The following is a 17314-nucleotide window of genomic DNA, read 5'->3' on the forward strand; positions in this document are numbered from 1 at the left end:
TGCTGTAATCTTGGTCTGCATTTCTGCTGGGGGGGAAAAAAGCAAGGCAAAAACATTCATTCTTATGAATGTCAATCTCAGATCTAGAAATGGTCTGTCATTTTTTGGTTTCAACAGCAAGGTGTTGCTAAATGGATCTGGAAAGACATTACTTAATTTTGCATAGCTTCTCTATAAGAACCAAGTCTTTGGGGGTTTGATGGAAGGAAGACACTCAATAAATTGCCCATCTATTCTATACCCAAGTAGCCACAGGCTCTTTCTGTCACTTGGTTACTATTTTAGGCTCCAGATGAAATTCTTGTGGAATATTTTTAGAAATGCAGTTTCCCAACCCTCTGACCTTCCTGTGTGTCCTGCTTCTGCCAAAAGAGAGAGGTCTTCATCCTCTGTCTTTGCTTAGAAGGACCTACCCAAAAGCCAGTTTTGGTGATCCCAAGGCTCTTAATGATTGAGTTAATCTCAGTGACCCAAGAAGAAACTCTGCATTTTATTTTTGCTGGGGTTATTTTGTGCCATTAGAGTCAGTTCCCGGGTGCAGAAGTAGCCAGAGGTAAATGATGTGTAAGTCCTTTTGCAAATGGGGAAAGGGAACAGAGCCTTTTGGTTGGCTCCTTAATCAACTTATCCCATCTTGTAGAAACACAGACTGAGGATGTTATTTCATTATCAGCCTTAGTCAATGTAAGACTTCTGCCACCAAAATGCAGTGTGCTTTCTCTGCCTCCATGTGATGTGTGCATTTGTATCCTCTGTGCTGGTGCTTATGGAGCTATACAGTCACATTGATGAGGCCGAAAACTAACCCTGCCAGGAGAAAAAAAAAAAAAAAAAAAAAAAAGACTTACTGGACTTACTGGTCCAGTTGAATGTGCAGCTGCATAGGTGATGTGAGCTGGCAGAAGGGAAGAATAGGCCATGCAGTGGATAACCTGCCTTCCCCCTTTTGACAGCAGTGCAGTCTGTGAGAATACACCATAAAGATGGCATTTTCAAAGAATTATATACTCTCACCAATGGCATCAGTTAAAGCCTCCTTGAGAACAGAATTATGGCAGTTTAATAATTCCTGCAAATCATACTTTTAAGGACTATCTGCCTTAATTCCCATATTTGCAAATGAGACTCTCATTGCAGGTGGAACCAAACCATAGTTCACATTTTTAACCTACACACAGAGTCCATAAGAAAGAATGCTACATAAAAACACTGTATTAAGTGGCTGAGAGACTGAAATGGGTAGAATTTTTTTTTTTTTTCCCTGAAAAGCAGGGATGGAGGAAGGGGAACAACTTGGAGTGTTAATTTGTTCAGGTGAAATCATGATGGGATTGGCAGAATGAAATTACTTTGGGAGCCTTAAGAGATCTTCTGTGATATGGAATTTGTATTTTCTGGCCTGCTAAAGAAATGGCATAACATAGGAACACTGAAATATTAACTCTTGAGGAGGAAGTAGTTGCACACCTATTTAAGGAGCGAGGATTTACAATAAGGTGTTTCCTCACTAAAACCTGAGGTAGAGGAAACATCTCCATATGCGGTCAGCAATTTAGGTATTAAAAGAAGGAAAGAACTTAGTTCTGAACCTTTATTTTTAATGATCTGTGTCTGGATGAGGACAATTGTGTACTCTAGGATTGGATTTGTGGATCTGAGAGCAGAAAGAAATACTTTTCTTTTTGTCGTTCGTCCATTTTTCCCAAGGTTATGAAAACATGTAAATATTTCTCCACCCTCCCGCTCTGCTTCAGTGCTTTTCATCTTGCTTGGCAGATGTTGTACAGTTCATTTATTCCATATTACTTAATGTTCCACTTCTACTTTTGGCGGACACGCTGGGGACAACAGTGACTTCTAAGAGTAGTTAACTTTCGAAGTGGCATTTGCCAGAACATAAAAGTCTTTTACAGTTATGTAAATTAAATGAAGCAAAACCTTTCGTGAGGAGAAATAGGTACCATGGAACTATTCATAAAGTATGAATTTATACAATAGTTTGGATTGATGTTTGATTTTCAAAGTTTAAAAAAAAGCAAAGGATTAAATGGATTTGTACAACTATTATAAATATTTGTCCCATATACCAGTATGTTTACTATATGTGAAGTATTTAGTAATGATGACGCCAAGTCTTTCACTTTAATTTTACAGACTTGCAGCGGTTTAGCCAAATTTTCTTTCTTAGGCTGAATTTTTCTAGGGCACCTGGTCAAAAATCATTCAACACATTCAGAAAACATTGCTTGTGTAAATTTACAATATTTGAAAAGAAAACTGACCCCTTTCAAATAGGTCAACTGAATGTTTGAATGCTGTAAGAAGTTTAAATGTACAGTGAAAATGGAGTTGCAAGATAATCTAGAGAGAAAGAAAACACATACAAATGCATGAATAAGGAGGAGATGGTGTACATGAGTCTCTTGACAGATTCACGGAAGTTAGAAGAGCCTTGAGACAAATTTATGACCCTCTTGTAGGACAGACACTGCCATGGAACAGATTTCTGGGGTACTCAGAACTTAAAATTTCTTTGCAGATCTTTGCACAACTCCGTCCAAGAATCTTAACTAGGAATTAAAACCAGGATTTCCAGATGATGGAGGCAGAACCAGCTGTGTTCCTACACAGGAAACATTATTGGCAGTTATTCTCCTGGAGAGAGGCCTTTTAAAAGGATTCTTCATATCAGTTTAGTGAAGACAGGGTTGCAATGCTGGATTCCCCTGATAACGTCTGGCATTGTTACTGTGCAATTCTGCTCCAGGAATGAACATTGGTAGCATGAGTTAGTCAATGCTTTGATTCCGAGTGAAAAGGTTATAAAGGCAATAAAGACCATGGGGAAAAAGTGCTGAATTTTCACACTTGAGTGAGCACTGATATGAAGGGTTGTGGTTTTGCTTGCGTCTATAAGCCTGTTTTCATTTCAAAGGGTTTTGATACATGTAACTGGGAGTGGAGTTTGACTGCAAATATCATTTTAAGAATTATGCTGCGTCAGTGATCTGACAATGCACTGGAAAGGTTAAACTGAGTGCAGATCGTTTAGCTTTGGTGTGATGATTAATTTCAAGTGGTATAAGTTATGAACACTAGTTTCAATTATTTATAGAAAAAGCCAACAAATCTCATGGGAACTCTACAAAGTAAAATAAAACTAGTTGATTGTGATTTTGCTCTCAAATGATCTAATCAGGTGATTGTGACCTTGAGACAGGGTCTCTCCTCCAGCTCTCCCCTCTCCTGTGTACAGAACTGACATGCTTATCTGTCCGCTTGAGAATTTCTTGATACTGTTCATATTTAACATCATTATCAAAGGTCCTTTGCTTCCAGGCTTAGCCATTAAAATAGATGAGATAGAAAATGCTGACATGATAGTTTTGCAAATGTTATCTGAGAGGTTTGCATATATTATTAAATCTCTTAATGAAGATGATGAAGAATCAGCCTATTAACAGCTCAGAATTAGGTATATCGCTGCATTAATTCTTGTTCCTCTTTTCTTTGATATTTCAGTGCTACGGCTATTGAAGGATGGTGCTGACCCTCATACGCTTGTTTCCTCAGGAGGCTCCTTGCTCCATCTGGTAAGGGTGATTGAAGATTAGTGTTAGTGACTGTGGATAAATATGGTGGGATACGGAGTAGCAGATTGGGCATATTAACAAAAAGAAAGGCTTAGCAATAATTTTTTATCTACACTGCCCTCCACGGTGATTACGATTGCATCCAGCTATGCATGTGAAATAAATGGTCGTTTTCAAATTGCTTACGAAAGGGTGGCTCATGTCAAAAGAATGTTAACTAACAAAGTAGAATGAAATGTTTTATTTATAAATTATCTGTGCAGTAGGAAAGAACAAAGGAAATATTGCTTGATTCTGAAGATAGAATTATATGGTTCAGAGATTCACAGATCGTATATGAAAAACACCATGATGTAACATTTTACCTTTTGTTTTTGTGCATATTTTCTTGCACCGATTTCCTATATGTTAATATTTAACACATTATCTGCGTTTAGTTTATCATTATTTGCATAGCAATTTAGATTAAGTAGCTGGAAGATAAAAGGAAAACAGTTTGTATACAATGACCAAAAGAGAAGCAAGATGTAAGGGCACGTGGAGGAAAGACTGACAGGCAGACAGAAAGGAAATACTGCAGAGATAAAGTTTTGGCTTTGCTGAAGCCAATGGCAAAACTTATCATAAATTCCTAAGTCTTATGATCCTTTACTTTGGTCTGTGATGCTTCAATTGCAGACATGCTTTCTATTCAATGTGAAACTCTTTTAAGATATTTGGATCTAACTTCATTGCACAATGCTGATAAAATAAATGTGACTTCACAAATGCAAGGGCATAACAGATCTAGTGAAAAGTCTGCTGGAAGAGTATTTCATTTTAGTGTTGGATTAAGTTTCTCAGAGTATGTACCCAAAATGGAGTGATTTCTTGGTGAAAAAAAGGATCCTGTAATATTACTGGACTCCAGCACACCTGCGACCATGCTCTTGCAAGATGTAGTGTTTTCCTTGTGTAATTAATCTATGTTTTCCACCTTCCATGGCCATGCTGCTTACCAAGAACTTTGGGAAATAGAGACCTAGGTAAGGGGAGGGTGCAGTAATGAGTTGGAACAGAGAAAATTTAAGTTCTCTTCTATCTCCTCCAACTATTTGCCTGCTGCAAAGGTGCTCAATCACTCTTTAAAAATGCAGCCCATACGAGATGTTGTCTTTGGGATTCCCAAAACTGAGACATCCCAAATCTTATCCTGTGCTGAAAGCCCTAGGAGACAGTCAGTGTGGCTGATGTGACATCTGTCTCACTGGCATTTTAAAATAGAGGAAAGAAAGATCCATCTTTAGGTATTTTAGGTTGCTTTGTGTAGTTCAGCTGATGCACCCTTTTTAACTGCAGTTGAACTGTGACTTTTTACGTTCCTTGATCTTCTGCATCACACCCCAATTCACTATCACATTCAGTATGTCTCCACTGGTGCCTGCTGCTTCACAGGCACACGTGTGCTTCAAAAGGAGGGAAAGCTTCCTGCAGTAAGAAATTTGCAATAGAGAACTGTGTGTAACCTACTGCCTCAGTTTAGTCAGAGTTACCTCTAAGTAAATGCTGGTCCTATTGGAGATAGGGGCAAACGTGATTTCCATGAAACTTGGATTTGACCCTGATTTGGGAGCAGTACAGGTAGGAGAGGAGAGTCATGATACGGGGAAACAGATAAGCCAAGTTTACTTTCCTGCAAGAACTCAAAATAGTAATTTAGCATACATCTTTTTTATATTTTTAAAGCCCACTCAGATCCATTCTAGCTACTAGTTTTACCACTATAATTCTATGTAAGCTGCTTTTTCCAAAGGGGATTCCGATCAGTGTTTATTCTTTCCAGTTGTAGGGTAAATGTTTTTATTCCAGAATGAATAGAAAATATATTTATCTTAACATTTTACTTAAAATTTTATTCCTTTTTCTTTTTCCAGTTCTGTTAACTTTCAAAATGTGATGTATTTCTAAAAAAAAAAAATCAAATGTGACACTTCATAAAGATTCTGTTGCTATCTCTGTGGTCAGTATCCCAATATGCTTGAATCTCAGGGAAGCCATGGGAGCTTCAAAGGTATTCACCGAACTCTCATTAGACTCCATGAGAGAAGTACCAAAAAAGGGAGTACTTGCCCGAGTTGTCCATTCAGTGGGAAGCACATAGTGTCATATCAGTTCACGCAGGCAACCGCGCAACCAGTCCTAGTAACAAAGTATATGAGTGCCAATTTTCTCCTGGAACTTTGACTGAGATTGCCCAGTTGCTTCACAAAATCCATTAAACAAGAATCAGGGAGCAGCAGCAGTTAAAATGCTGCTACAAATCTAGGCTGTTTTCAAACTGGTAACTAATCACAAAAGGCTCTGTATCTGTTATTAATACATAAAATGGCTTAGTGATATCTGTCATTTGTTTTGTATGGTAGCTTTCTAGAAAAGTTTTTGCTTAACAATGCGTTGAAAATGTGATTGGTATGAGGTTATGTTGATCCATATTACAAAATGTCTTAGCTATGATTTGTTAAAATTTGAACATTGAACAGCTCAATGTAATTTATACTACTTGATACAATGAATGATACTGATGCAACAAAACAAAACTTCTATCTGTTTCTAGAGCTGTCAGATAAGTTACAAGCTAAAGGAAATACATCAGAACTTAATTTCTGTTCTATAATTTAATGGTCAGTAAGTTTGGAAATCTTTTAAAGCAGGACTGTTTTTTAGCCTCATAGAGTTTAATTTTCATCTTCTGAGTTATATATATTTATGATTGCAATAGTACATGCAGCTCCTACATTCAGTTGAATATCTCAGCTATGTCTTGACTTTACAGTGGAATCCAGTTAAGCACTTTTCCTTCTTCCCCTTTTCCTCTAGTGTCCTGGCTTCCATGCCAAATTAATACAGATCAGCAAACTGGATGCCATGGTGTTGTTCCACATGCGATACAGACATAACAACATAATTATTTAACCCTCACTTGCAAATTATCTGCAGATTTCATTGTATTTTTACTCTCGGTATCTATGTGTGCTTTTTGGGACAGGGAAATATTCCACAGCTTTAAATATTGGAAGAGGCATAGATATTAAGGATTATATTCAAAGCATCTAAGTATGTAATACAGAAAATTAGTCTCCCTATAGCCTCTCACTGGTGGGGAAAGAGAGAGGATCCTTCTCTAAAGAGTTACTGAGATTGTGTGTTAGGCCAGAGTTAGGATCTTAACTTAGATGCTCTGATTGTCTTTTAAAGTATTATCTGTAAGCACATCCATAAAAAAATCACAGATGTGGCAGAGGAGTAAGCTCAAAACAATGGCTAAGCCAGTTTCTTCTTCTCTGCCAAAATTAGTGACCTCTATCGTCAAAACAAAACAAAGTATACAAACACACAAGTGTGCAAACGCCTCCACCCCCCACCAACACACCCTTAGCGTACAGACTATTTATCTGTCAGAGAGACTTGAATAGGAATCGGTATAGCTGGTGGACTGGAAATAGGAGTGGTTATGGAGAAGTGTGTATTATTGCTATGAACTGCATAAAAAGCAGAAGTTCATGTACATGTGGACATATGTATGTGTGGGTATACGTACACTTAGATGCCACTACTCATGATGTGACTGTCATGCACAGATGCCTGTGCACTGATTTGGAATGACAATATTGAATTGAAAGAAAGCTTCATCTTTACTGTAGATTTCAGCAGATTTCATGTAGTGCTTTTTCACAGGCAATAAGGGATTCTGTGAATCACGCACTTGGAACCTGTAGTCTCCACAAAACTATTTCTATAGATTCGTCAGCTGTTGTCCCCTACAAACACAGCATCATCTGCTTGATTTTAAATGTTAAATGCAGCAAAAATTTTATGTAATAAATTCAGTTGTACACTGAGTAAAACACCATCCCTAATCTGCTCTTCTTTCTTCTAGTGTGCCCGCTACGATAATGCATTTGCTGCAGAAATTCTAATTGACAGAGGAGTAAATGTAAATCATCAAGATGAGGATTTTTGGACATCAATGCATGTAGCCTGTGCATGTGATAATCCTGATATTGTCCTGCTACTGCTACTAGTAAGTAAAGCAATCCAATGAATTACGTGCTTGAAAAGGAATAACACCACAAGGTCTGAAACTGCTGTATAAATGTAATATATTACTACTAATCATATCAGTGAAAGCATATATTGTGTGTGTTTGTTTCTTGACATTGTTTTGGTGCTCAGGATTTTTAGAAGGCATATAGTGAAGCATTTTTAGGCCTTCAATGAGAATACAGTATAAACATCAATGTCAAGTCTCTCCTATCTCTTCCCTGTGGTCAGGAGCTTATGTCTCTGATAAGCACTCAGTCCCAATTGGGATATTCGGATAATTTCTTTTCTCTTCTCCTTGTCACTTTCTGTTAAGGGCTGAGTTCACAGACAATCTTATCAAAAACTCCTTAAAAGCAAGTATTCACTCGGTTACACTCAGTATTCATAAAGAAGTGCTTGTGGACATGGTCAAAATGAGACCAATTTAATATTTATCTAAACAACTTTGACTTTTTGAAGCAGAGTTTACCCAATATAGTAACACGTATGGCATTCAGCCTTTGTAGAGAACAGCTTTGTTCATGTTGTGCTTCCATTTCTAGGATCACAGCCTCTAGTTTTACACCAGGATATTAATGCAGCTCTTTCTCCCAGTTCATTTTATATTGCTCTTTAAAACAGTAGTGCAGAAACAGTTCACAGTCTGACTTAAGTTTTTTTAATCTATTTGTATAATTTTAAAATTTGTATGTTTTTAATAGGTCATGGCAAGCAGATCAGCATTTGTTAGCATACTTATAATGGTATTTCAATGTTACAGGTAAAATGAAGGGGATAAATATTTTTAAAGACTGTATACTTGATAATAGCTTTCATGAAATCACTTTGGGAGAATGTCTAGTCCAATCCCCCTGCTCAGACCAGAGCCAGCTACAGCAGCTTGCCCAGGACCATATCTCATAGAATCATAGAATTGTTTGGGTTGGAAGGGACCTTAAAGATCACCTGGTTCCAACCCCCCTGCCATGGGCAGGGACACCTTCCACTAGACCAGGTTGCTCAAAGCCCCATCCAACCTGACCTTGAACACTTCCAGGGAGGGGGCATCCACAGCCTCTCTGGGCAACCTGTTCCAGTGCCTCACTACCCTCATAGTAAAGAACTTCTTCCTTACATCTAATCTAAATCTACCCTCTTTCAGTTTAAAGCCATTACCCCTTGTCCTATCACTACACACCCTTGTAAAAAGTCCCTCTCCAGCTTTCTTGTAGGCCCCCTTTAGGTACTGGAAGCCTGCTATAAGGTCTCCGTAGAGCCTTCTCTTCTCCAGGCTAAACAACCCCAACTCTCTCAGCCTGTCTTCACAGGAGAGGTGCTCCAGCCCTCTGATCATCTTTGTGGCCCTCCTCTGGACCCACTCGAGCAGGTCCGTGTCCTTCTTATGTTGGGGACCCCAGAGCTGAATGCAGTACTCCAAGGATGGAAGGTCCACAAACTTGCTGGGCAACCTGCACAGAAAAAAAAGGTTTTTATTAGGTTTAAACAGAATTTCCTGTGTTTCAGTTTGTGCCTATTTTCTTTTGTCCTTTCACTGAGCACCACTGAGAAGAGTCTGGCTCCATCTTCTTTACTCCCCTCATCAGGTATTTATGCACATTGGTAAGACCTGCCTGAGCCTTCTTTTCTCAAGGCTGAAGAGTCCCAGCTGCCTCAACCTCTCCTTGTATCATAGATGCTCCAGTCCCTTCATCGTCTTTGTAGCCCCTTTGCAGGACTCACTCCAGTATGTCCATGTCTTTCTTTTACTGGGGAGCCTGCAACTGGTGCCTCACCAGTGGTGGGCTCTCACCAGCGCCTAGGCCTGCTGGCAATGCAGTCCAAGAAATCTATGGCCCTGTTTGCTGCCAGGGCACATCATTGGCTCATGCTCAACTTGTTGTCCTCCAGGTCCTAGTCCCAGAAGCATTTTGTGTGGGAAGCTGTCTAGCTAGACGATAGGAAATACTAAAGAAAAGAGTATAGCCTAAATTTTGTCCTTCAAAATAGTCATGTTGTAGGGAAATACCTGTCTCTGCTTGAAGGTAATAGCTGGGAACACTGTTCTGGATCTGTATACCTACACTAGGTCAGTGATGGGAAAGGGGGGCTTTTAACCAGTGTGATACTGATTAGAGCCCTCTCAGGCTTTTGAGGACTTGAGTCCAAATGTCTCCTTCTCTAGGGAAAGTCAGATCAATGTCTGTCTTCTCCCAGAAGAGTATTTCACTAGTCTCTTAGATAGATTTCATAATGTAGTTATTTTCTTAGGAATGCTTTGGTGCTTAATTGCTAATGCTAAAGCATAATCAGCAGGTTAAGTAACATCCACAGAGATTAATGTGATAGCTTACACTTCAGAGCTATTGTTTCAGGCTTTCTTGGTTACATGTGAGCTCTTTCTGAAATATACAGATATTCACCCTTCTGGCACATATGCTTAATTTTATAGAAAACAGGGTAAATAATATCCTATATTAAATTAGAAAATAAATGAAAGATAAAAGCTTTTATTCAGTTCAGAATTAGTGATACCTTCCTTCCCTTCATCTCAGTTCTGAATCCTAAGTTTCAACCTTTATTTGAAATCAGAACAGGTAACTCTTGAAGGTTTTCCTGTATAGACTCTAGTTCCATCACGCCAAATTGGAAACAGTTTCTGAATGGAGAGATTCTTCCCCCAAAATGCTGTGTCCTTCATAAACATGTGTTGTGCTTTTGAATTGCTATGACAACTTTAATGAAACAAAGGTTTTTTTCGTTGTTGTTTTGTGTTTTTTTAATAACCTACGACTCATTGCATTTAGAATCTCGTCAGTCAAAGCCATCATGTTGAGTTATACTTTGTGGAATATATGAGTGTGCTGTATTCAATTAGAGTGGCACCACAAGCAAATAGTCTTCAGTAGTAGAGGGGATAATCTTCTGATTTTCTTCAGCATAGTGAGTTATAGTAGTATGATTTTGAGTCAATGACTATGCTAACTATAATGTAATGCCATGTATCTGAAAGAAGTACTGTGGCTACTGTCTGACCTTCTGTAAATAGCATGGGCTTCACCAAAACCTTTGTTTGGAACCTGAAATTACTTTTACTCTGTCCTGTGGATGCTTCTTTCAATCTGTAACTTTGGTTTTAACATTGATCTGTACCAGATCTTCTCTGGTAATCTCTTAGGATTATGATGGCTACTGACGCTACACCTGCTCTAGAAAATGAGAAGGAGGTGTCCAGGAGTCGTCCTGGGTGCTGGACTGTAATTATCTGTACTAGCAAACTGTTAGAATCTCCTCTAGCATGACTTTGGCATGTGCCATCTAGATACCTTCCAGAAAATTCCCCGGCGTGGTTTTGAAGCTGGAAAGTCCTAGGGACCAGTTTGTATCCAGCTGTCACATTGTAGAGGCTAAGAGTCTTTACTGGACTAAACAAGGTCTCTTCCATACGAGCTGGCTTCAATGCCTGGAGGTTTCCCAGGTCCGTTGGATTTCAAAATAGAGATACAGCCTTTGTCATGCTTGGAATGTCCATTTTCTCAGCTTTTCTAATGCAAGTATAATTAAGTCCGGTAAATGTACAATGCAACATGTATAAATCTGATTTTCTGTTCTTAGTGCTTAAAATAGTATTTCTTACCTAACCACAGTCATCAGATATGTTTGGTAGGAGTATCCCATTCTAAACATTGTCATTACTCTTGGCAAATAAAGGATAAAATTTCCAGAACGTGATATTTTATCTCTTGTATTGCCTTGATCTGTTCAATGTATATACTTTCGAAGCCTGTGTATCCTTTGGATCCTGTGTATACTCCTAAACTGATAAACAAATTAGAACAGAGAAGCTCATCTATAAAAACTCTTGTATTGTGGGAAACTCTTGTAATGTGGGGAATTTTCAGAAATACTGAGTGCTGTGCTGTTGTTGACATTAATAGGAACAGTAGGGCTTATACAGGGCACTTCTAAAATGTTCCCTGCCTGTTTTTGCAAGAAGCCCAATCTAATAAAAACTCATGAAATATTTCTACCCAGGGTTATATCCAAAATTATTTTTCAGCCACCATCATTTGAATATTGTTTGATTTAGTCTCTGTTTATTACAAGCTGTCTTCTGAAGGTTCTAAGTATCTTGATAATGTGGGACAAATAGGTCATCTGATATATTGAAGTTTCAGTAGGCAGGGGTACATCCATATGGATTTTTGCAGGTAGTGTTTGAATTGTCTATATTATTTGCAATAATTTCTGATAAACTTGCCCACGTTTTAGGCGGTCAGCACTTTTTAAGGCAGAATTTCCTTGACTACATAAATAATAATTTATGCTCTCTCTTCTGCAGTGGGAATAATAAATAGAGTATTGTGGCAGAGAAAGGGAAATATTCTTAGGTAAGCAATAGTTTTTGAACCATGACATTAATGCTGTCTCCAATAACATTTGACAAAGTGAAGATGGAAATTGAGGTTGGAGGGAAGTATTTTTCACAACTGTGAACTGTCTTTGTGTGAGCATTTGATATTAGGAATAACTTTGCCTTGAGGTTAGAATGTTTCATGGGCCATGTCTAATGTATAGCATGAGCCTGGATAATGCTAATAAGAGCTACAGGCAGCTTCTATTATGCTGCAGTTTTTAGTTGGAAGAGAAAATAACACTTCATGTACCCTCATGAATTACTTTTAGATAAATATTTCTTCTGGATTGACTTTACAACATAGACAATGCTATATTATCTGTTTTAAAGATGTGAGCTAAAAGGTAACAGCATGGTCCTTTAACTGAGACCTGTGCAAATTCTGATTCCTGGAAAAATGTCATAGGGGCCAGTGGAGGCCTCTATGTGAGGCCTCAAACTCGCTTTCCTCAGTGAGGACTTCAAAATATTTCCTGAAGGGAAAATAGAAAAAAAGGAATATAGGGTATATGTAGAACCCAGAAGGCTATTAATGAAGACTTAATCAAGCATGCCCAGTTTCTGATTTTATCCCACTTCTGGTGGTCTTCACGTTTCTCTGGCTAAGATAGTGGCTTGTCATTCATCAGCTTAGCTGTGGTAACTCACTATTTCTGTCCTCTGGTAGATAGCAAAGACAAAAGTAAAGCTTGTTAGCTGAAATGTCTTTCACTGAGAGCTACGAGGGGCTGTAGCTGTGCGTAATGTGATAATATGCTATCGTGTCCTGTTGGAAAGCTATTGGAATTGTAGGCATTGTTTTTTGGAATAAATGCAGAAAGGAATGCTTGAAGCTATTCCTTTCCATCCCAACATTTTACCCAAGGTGGTATAGCTTTCCAGGGATATATTTATGTCTTCTCCATTTTGTAGCTGTCAGCAAGTTGGGGGACATTGGACAGTACAGCCAGGAAATATATCCCATGTCTGCTAAATAGCCAATGAAGAACTTGCCCCCGAGGCAGCTGCTAGCACATGAGGAGATGCAGAGATCAAAGGTAATCCGTAGAGGTCTGGTTGCCATACATGCAAATGAGGTGGTAAAGGTCAGATTCATCAATCGTTGCCTGACCGCATCAGTGTCGGGCATTTTTCCCTGGGGATAGGGGACTGTTTCTGTGGATGCTGTATGAAGGAGGCTCCTGTAGCAGGTTGAGGAGAATGCTGAAGTGCCTTTCATTTAAGAACGAAGATGCATAGGCTTGTATACATTTGTGCCCACGTGAAATCTCCAAAAGAGTATGAAAAGCAACCAGATTTATTAGAAGTATCTGCTCTGTGTTGCCTCACTGCCTTTTGAAGGCTCAGAACTGGATGCACTGACAGCAGTTCTGTCTGGTTGGGGTGTGTTCCTTTTCCATCATGTCTGGACACATTGCAACATTGTATTTGGCATTAATTTCCTGTACTTGTTTTTATATTGAATTGAAACACTAGCTAAGATTTGTAACTTAATATCCAAAGTGCTTTGTCCTATTGAAAATGCTACCTGAGTTGGAGAATGTTCAAGCACCAGTACTTGGATACTGCTCATGCTTTGTTAGGCGGAGGAAAGTGTTTAGTCCACTCTGTATCACTTTAAATGGCTGTAGCTTTAAGCTGGTATCCATCGCTTGCAGTCTAATTGTTCCTCCACAATATACACTTTCTAGCTTCAAATACTTTTACTTGATACGTTAAGAGTGGTTAACCTTCACTTTACTTGTGTACTATTCAAACTACCATCTGATATAGTAACATTAATACTATTGCAGTTTAGTAAATTAACCTTAGCTACTCAGGCAGTAAGGTATATAGATAAAAATATCACTTTGTAGAACCTTGCTTTTTCTTTTTCTCTTCATTTTTCTTCAGTCTGACAGTATTATTTGTTATCATGAATTCTCTGCTCTAAGAATCAGCACTGGATCATTAAAAAGGCAAAGGAGGTCAAGCTGTTCAGCTGCCCCACCTCGTCCCCTCTGTTCCTCCAGCCCAAAGCATATGAAAATTAAACAGAAGGAATATAACTGGTCAAATTCTGATTCATGTCTCTGCAATTCCATGATATACTTAGTTGGATCCTGACCCACTGTTTTCTCTCAATTTTTGAAACATTGTGTTTAGGTACTTATGAGTTCCTATGTTTAGTTCCTTTCCTCAAGATAACTATGATTGTGTTATGAACTACAGGTTTCTTTATGATTTACTGTTAAACTTTAATTTCAGAGCATGTCACAGGTAATTCATCATTGAGTTGATATCAACAAGTTGTTAGTTATAAGTTTTCTTTTTTAATGTATCTTTGGTTTTGTTTTTGAGGGTGGTTCTTTTCCCTCCTCCTCACTCCCAAATAGTCATGGAATCTTTTGGTGTTGACTGACCTAATGTCGAGAGCACGTTAAGAGCAGCAGAGAAAAAGAAAGCAGGTGGGAATGCATTTTTGTAGTGTAATTCACTTTATTTTGCCATCATCAGGAGGCACCTTTACATGGATGTAATGTTTTCACCATCTGTAATGCGGATCTTGTCAAATGAAACTAGGAAGGTAGAGACAGTATTCTACTGTTTGTACAGCACTTTGCACAGTAGAGATTTATTCTTTCATAGACCTGAAGGCATTACTGTAATAAACATGGCGGTTAATTAACTAGAATGACAGAAAGCAGTACTACATCCTCAGGAATTTTTACATGTAGATAAAGGAAAATTGGGGAGTAGAAAGACATTCTTAATATATTCTTTTTACTGACCTTACTAGGAAAAGCAAATGTAACTACTGTCTGCCAATCAATTAAACGTGTTTCATCATGTGCTTTTTGCAACCTAAAATTGAAGCAAAAAATGCAATTCTGGAATAGAAGGCTAAAAGTATAATTGTTAAAAAAATTAAGGCTGAATATTTTTTCCCCCTCTCCTCTTTTTAAGAACTTAGGAAAATCTGTGCTCAGCAGTGTGCAAAAGGGAGTTACCCTTGAATCATTCATTAGATTTACAGTCACCAACAGTAGATGAGCAGTGTTAGAGTATTTGAACAGTGTAACGCTATCCACTGTATGTGTAATCCAAATTTGCTGATCCACCTCTGCAAAATTCTTTATGCCATGAGAATAAACAACATGACATGACACTAATGGAACATTAAAAATCAAATAAGAGGAATATAGACAGTACCAGATACTTTCAGTAAGACCGAAATATGGTTTGTCCTTTGAAGAGAAGACCGTAATACATTATTACTTAATATTTCCTCAGTTCAGGGGATAATTTTTACAGAAATGATAGCATCACAGTATAGACCTCTCACTATTTCATACAGAGAGATATGGGGAAAAAAAAAGTTTAGTATAGGATTTGTTTTTGCATAACATGAAAAGGCTATCTCTAAATGTTTCTGTGATTTTGGAGTTGGAAGTGTCAGACCCAAATAATTTATTTTAATTCATGAGTGTCAACGTTGTTGGACTGAAATTGAAAACAACATTTCATTCATGCTGTATTTTTTAGCTGGGTTGACTGGATGTAATTCTAGAGCCTATCAAGTAACTTCAGGGCCAACTTCTTACTGAGCACTAGACTACACTTACGAGAATTTTTGGTAGAAGACAGGGAAAAGGTATTAAGAAATACTGCATAAACATTTTAGCCAAAATGTTCATGCTGTGAAAATGTGAAAAATGTAATCAAGCCCTGTGCTGGGGTTCCAGCTTGGGACTTGAATTTTACTTTTTTCTTATAAGTCACATAGCTTTCTCTTATCTTTATCAACTGTGTCTGTTCCTGTGTCTGTCTTTTTGTAGCCTGGCCTGTTGCTCAAAGTGTAGGTCTGTGGCATACTCCTTCAAGTCCTTGTGATCGTTAGGATGTCTGTGTTATCTAGAAATTTCTGTCTTCCTTTGTCCTCGTTTTCTTGAGCTCTCAAATTGTTGCCAGAGATATTGAGAAGGATTTTGGTGCAAAGATGGTGTTCCTAGTAGGTGCTGGGTTTTCTAAGCCACCACAAAAAACCCCAAATAACAAGAGTATGTGGAGTGTGGAGCTTACTAGGGAAGAGGTGGGATGAAAGGTGGATTTCACAGTCTCCATCTCATTACAAGGAGCCAAGATACTAGAAAAGTAGTATTAAGGCCCTGCAAGGGTAGATAGTGGTTTCTGCTTCCTCAGCTTGTGCTTGAGGTACAGGATATGTGTTGGAGAATCTGGTGAAGTTGTGTATTAGACACGTGGATGGAGGCTGTTTTTATCACACTACAAACTGGGTGCTAAGCAAAAATCCCATTTATATGGGAGCAGTACAGCTGTGTCTGTATTCTTGCAACCTCCAAAGGTATATGAGGTTGTCTTGGAAGGGCAGAGATTCTCTATATTTGCCTGTGTTTGTCCTCATCTTAGTGTGATAAGAAATAATTTAAATTTGTAAATTGTAAATTGTCGATTTTATTTCTTAGTCTTCTCACTTATCAGAGTACTGAAGAGCCATTTGGATTTTCAGTGCAAATCAAGCAGTCAGTAGAATTAAGCTATTGTGGAAATTTAGCTTTCTCTGTATTGAAACTTAATGATTCTACAAAAAGGCCATTACATGCTGCATAAAGGAAAGACTACAGAAGAAACTGCAGAGAATATGCCATTAAACAGAATATGATTATGCAAGTTCAAACTTGGCCATCTGAACAATTCCACTCTTACAAAACACAGAGTAAAGTAAGTGCTATGTAACATTTCATAGCTCTCATCCAAAATCCCAGCACCTTAAGTGTAGTGCTGGGCTATTGGTGATGGCAGGACATCATCCTCAGATTTTTTCTCTGAGTATGCTTGAATGTTATCTATCCAAGTGCCATGAACTGCCCTGACGCCGTTCAGCTTGTGAAGCCTGATAGGATTCTATTTTTGTACGGGGATTTTGGAAACACTTATTTAAAAGCCGTGTTTTGGCTGACAGGATAAAACCTGAGTGTATTCAATTAGCCAAACTAGATTCCAGTACTAGTATTGGTTGAATGTTTTACATTTGATTGCCTCTTCACTTATGGAATTTGTTAGTTATTTCATCCTTTCCTGGTTTCATCCCAACTTTTTTTGTAGACTTTTTTATATTTTCGATGGGATGCCTACTTTTGATTTTAGTGTAAAATCCCTTTTCCCAAATCAGACATAGTTTTACTGGAAAAAATTACAGGAACAGATTTACTGGTGGGAGTAGAAAGGCAGACTTATGAGGCCG

General features: G+C 38.2%; 1 protein-coding gene across 1 annotated transcript in view; it reads left to right on the forward strand.

Annotated features, from left to right (window-relative positions):
• Positions 1-17314, forward strand: part of MYO16 (myosin XVI) — a 297557-nt gene that overhangs the window by 23976 nt on the left and 256267 nt on the right. Inside the window, exons 2-3 of the mRNA XM_050904272.1 lie at positions 3523-3593; positions 7510-7653. Of these exons, the coding sequence (XP_050760229.1) occupies positions 3523-3593; positions 7510-7653 (215 nt within the window). The remainder of the gene's footprint in view (positions 1-3522; positions 3594-7509; positions 7654-17314) is intronic.

Source organism: Gymnogyps californianus, chromosome 1 (genome assembly GCF_018139145.2).
Source record: "Gymnogyps californianus isolate 813 chromosome 1, ASM1813914v2, whole genome shotgun sequence".
Classification (NCBI taxonomy): domain Eukaryota; kingdom Metazoa; phylum Chordata; class Aves; order Accipitriformes; family Cathartidae; genus Gymnogyps; species Gymnogyps californianus.